The 3,932-nt window shown below is 41.1% G+C and overlaps 1 protein-coding gene across 1 annotated transcript in view; it reads right to left on the minus strand.

Moving 5' to 3' along the window:
- Positions 1 to 3,932, minus strand: part of csmd2 (CUB and Sushi multiple domains 2) — a 221,697-nt gene that overhangs the window by 61,645 nt on the left and 156,120 nt on the right. The window contains exons 39-41 of the mRNA XM_010794261.1: positions 2,344 to 2,440; positions 1,362 to 1,466; positions 1,035 to 1,153 (exon numbers count right to left, since the gene is read on the minus strand). Of these exons, the coding sequence (XP_010792563.1) occupies positions 1,035 to 1,153; positions 1,362 to 1,466; positions 2,344 to 2,440 (321 nt within the window). The remainder of the gene's footprint in view (positions 1 to 1,034; positions 1,154 to 1,361; positions 1,467 to 2,343; positions 2,441 to 3,932) is intronic.

A 3,932-nucleotide genomic window follows, 5' to 3' on the forward strand; every position in this document is an offset into this window, starting at 1 on the left:
GACCCATCAATGCATCCACGGGAACGCTCCTTCATCATACCTCAAATAACTACCGTAATTTTCGGACTATAAGGCGCACCTGAATATAAGCCGCAGCAGCTAAATTGAATGATGTGTACATAGATAAGCCGCACTGGACTATAAGCCGCAGGTGTTTTAATGTTTAATTACCATATGTAAGGGTTCGTGCACAGAGGGGATTGTCGGGAAAGAGAGGGCTGTTTGAGGAAGCTCCCATTTATTAACATTTCAACAAACAAGTTGCATATTTGCATAACGTATTCAAGTGTTAGCATCTAGTGCAATAGTAGCTACAGAACATGTGCTGTGTAAACTGTACTGTATCACATAGCGTTTCAGACACACAAACTTTTCAACTTTCAAACTTAAACGGTGCGCTCCCAGCGCATACACATGTATTACTATGTCGGCGTGTAGCCTGGATATTCGGCGTCCACAAATATTTACAAATTATGGTATACATTGCGCCAAGGCACGTGTCTTCCGCCTAGACAGGCCGCTGTCTCTACCGACAAAGCGGCGCTTCGAGGGTAAATAATTGAAAGTTGTTTGTTCGACGTATAAAACGTATTGCATAAGTTCACAATCGTAAATACGTTATCATCGGATGTCTTGTACAGTGCGTACAGACACATTGGTGACATGACATAGTTGTTTATCGCAAAGTCTGTGTGTGTTGAAAAGTTGAAAGGTTGNCACTTGTTAGCATGTTCCATTCTTCTTCGTTTTCCGAAGCCGTGGCTTGGAAGTATACTTGCTTCGTTTCTGAAGGAAGTGACTTGGAAGTACGCAACTACCAAGCCAGTATCCTCGCGATTGAGAAACGGCCACAGTGTGAGGCCTGTGTTTTGGTGAATTGTTAGGAGATGTGCTCCAGTTTACCTTTTTGTGTATTGTTTAATTTAGTCACTTTCTTTAAGAAGAAAGTTGTTCTTACGTACTTTAAGTTTGTTTTTGCAAATTAAAACTGAAAACTCTAAAACTGAACCATATCTGAAGCTAGGTGCTGTTACCTGTAGAGTATACCCAGGTTCACACTGGAAAGAGACCACATTGTTCATCTGGAGACGCTCCCCAACCTTGATGCCATTCATAGGAACCAAAGGCTCTGGGCAGCTGGTCAGAGACACCGCTAAGAAATACAAGAAGGCAAATTAATAATTATGCAGAAACAAGAACAGGAGTAGAAATGCTAAACGATACTAAATGCAGGAGAGACTTCTTGCCATGGGAAGCGAGACAACCAGCAAGTTTTTAGAAGAAATGTACTCCATTTAATATATTCCTCCTCAGAGAGTTGCTACTTTACATCAAGTGGTACGAATAGTTTCTTTACTTACTTTTGTATTCCAGCCTAAACCCAGCTGCAGACACACTGATATCAGAGAAAAAGTGGAGGTAGAGTTGGTTGGAGGTGCTGTTGAGGAGCGCAGGTACCGTGGTGCCTTGGGGAGAAGATTAATAGTTTAGTTAAGAAATGTTCTCTCCCGCCTCGGCTGACCATAACTAACTGTATAAGCTACTGGCAAACAGCAGGACAAGCTTGTTCCTTTTACATTCGCAGACTTAAGGGTATGTGATGTGTGTGCGTGCGTGTGTGTGAATACAGCATAAACGCATGCATGAATAATGGTACATAGGTGGTATTTGGTGAATGCAATATATCTGAATTTACTCGCTTTAACGAGTCATTTGTTTCTTCCAATATGTGTATTCAGCGGAAGAAATGAAAACCTGCTCAATAAAATCCCATGTTCTTCAGACACGGTATGAAAAAATGTGTCGTTTAATAACTCATATTTGTTCGCCTGGAATTCCTCTTTCATCTGTTTACTTCAGGGTACACATCTAACAATTACTTTTGGTCAGGTTCCAAGCACAAACAAAGAGAATTCCCGGTTGCTGCATCCTCACTATGAGAGGAGCGTCACAGAGAAACAAATGTTTTCTTTAACTTTACACAAAGAAAAGGCCAATGTAGCAAGACTCTTCCACGTGAGGCTTAACCAGTTCAAATGTTTTAACTTTACACATTTTCCCCCGGAAGCCTTAATCCACTCTGCATTTATGTAAGCTACGTGCCAAACGAGGCACAGATATTTAAACATGTTGGTTAACAAATACAGTATGTGTTCCAGGTCGTATGCTGCTCTGTGAAAACTAATTAGGTTGTGTTTATGTTGCTTCAAATATGCTTTTGGCAGGTACAGATAAGAGGTTTAAAAAATGTGTTTCATGTGAAGGCTTAAGGTGGGACAAAACATTGAAATCACAATTTAACATATGCAAGAAAATGAAATGCAAACACAAATACAGCAATACCTGAGAAGCTGCCAAGCATGGTGTCGCTGTTGTCTCCTCCGTCAAACACCTCCAGCGAGTCCCAGTTCTGCTCTGTGACAAAGCTGATCACCTGGATCTGGAACGGGGAAAAACAGATAAAACAGGACGGGATTTAGGGAACAGAGCAGTGTGTGCTGGGTCATCGGTGTGTCTAGGGAAATCAGAATGAACGAATGTTGAAGATTATTGAGAGGGAGAACATGGCATAAAAGGGTGTGTTTGAAAAATGGCAAAAGTGAAGAACTACAAAGCATGGCCATTCGGCTTGTAACTATTTTTCGTCTGAGAGTAGCTCAGGGTATACGCAGGAATCCTGAAGTCAAATGTAATACCTTTTAAGACCCTTTCCATACATTTTAAGACCTCATCGCCACTTTGAGTTCTAACCGGTTACCTTGGCGACACACTTTACCTCACATTGACTATATACAGTATTGATTGTCCTTCCTCCTTATCTTCCAACCATTTGGATGCAAACTTGCATTTCCCCATAACGATGTTGTTTAACAACCGGCGTAAACGGAGCTTTGCGCGCTATCAAGCGGTGAGTGTGCGATGTCCTGTTCAGATGACGTCAAATCAAACGGGATGCCATAAATAAACTACCGTAATTTTCGGACTATAAGGCGCACCTGAATATAAGCCGCAGCAGCTAAATTGAATGATGTGTACATATATAAGCCGCACTGGACTATAAGCCGCAGGTGTTTTAATGTTGAATTACCATATGTAAGGGTTCGTGCACAGAGGGGATTGTCGGGAAAGAGATGGCTGTTTGAGGAAGCTCCCATTTATTAACATTTCAACAAACAAGTTGCATATTTGCATAACGTATTCAAGTGTTACCATTTAGTGCAATAGTAGCTACAGAACATGTACTGTGCTGTGTAAACTGTACTGTATCACATAGCGTTTCAGACACACAAACTTTTCAACTTTCAAACTTAAACGGTGCGCTCCCAGCGCACGTACCGGCAGTGATCTACAGCAGNGTGTGCCTTGGCAGTCTCAGGCTGGGAGCGCACGTTTAAGTTTGAAAGTTGAAAAGTTTGTGTGTCTGAAACGCTATGTGATACAGTACAGTTTACACAGCACAGTACATGTTCTGTAGCTACTATTGCACTAAATGGTAACAATTGAATACGTTATGCAAATATGCAACTTGTTTGTTGAAATGTTAATAAATGGGAGCTTCCTCAAACAGCCATCTCTTTCCCGACAATCCCCTCTGTGCACGAACCCTTACATATGGTAATTAAACATTAAAACACCTGCGGCTTATAGTCGCGTGCGGCTTATATATGTACACATCGTTCAATTTAGCTGCTGCGGCTTATATTCAGGTGCGCCTTATAGTCCGAAAATTACGGTACACAGAATCACACTACACACCTACGCAATGATTACATTCAGGCAGACTGTAGAATACAACCTCTTTGGACAATTTATATACTTATTGAAAACAAGCTACAAAATGTAATACCTTGGAAATGCCGTTTAATACTTTTTAATAGCCTTCATTTTCGCTAAATTGATTTATCAACTTGTAAAAATAATTAAGACCCCGC

This window comes from Notothenia coriiceps, unplaced genomic scaffold (genome assembly GCF_000735185.1).
Source record: "Notothenia coriiceps isolate Sejong01 unplaced genomic scaffold, NC01 NC01_scaffold00037244, whole genome shotgun sequence".
Taxonomy (NCBI): Eukaryota; Metazoa; Chordata; class Actinopteri; order Perciformes; family Nototheniidae; genus Notothenia; species Notothenia coriiceps.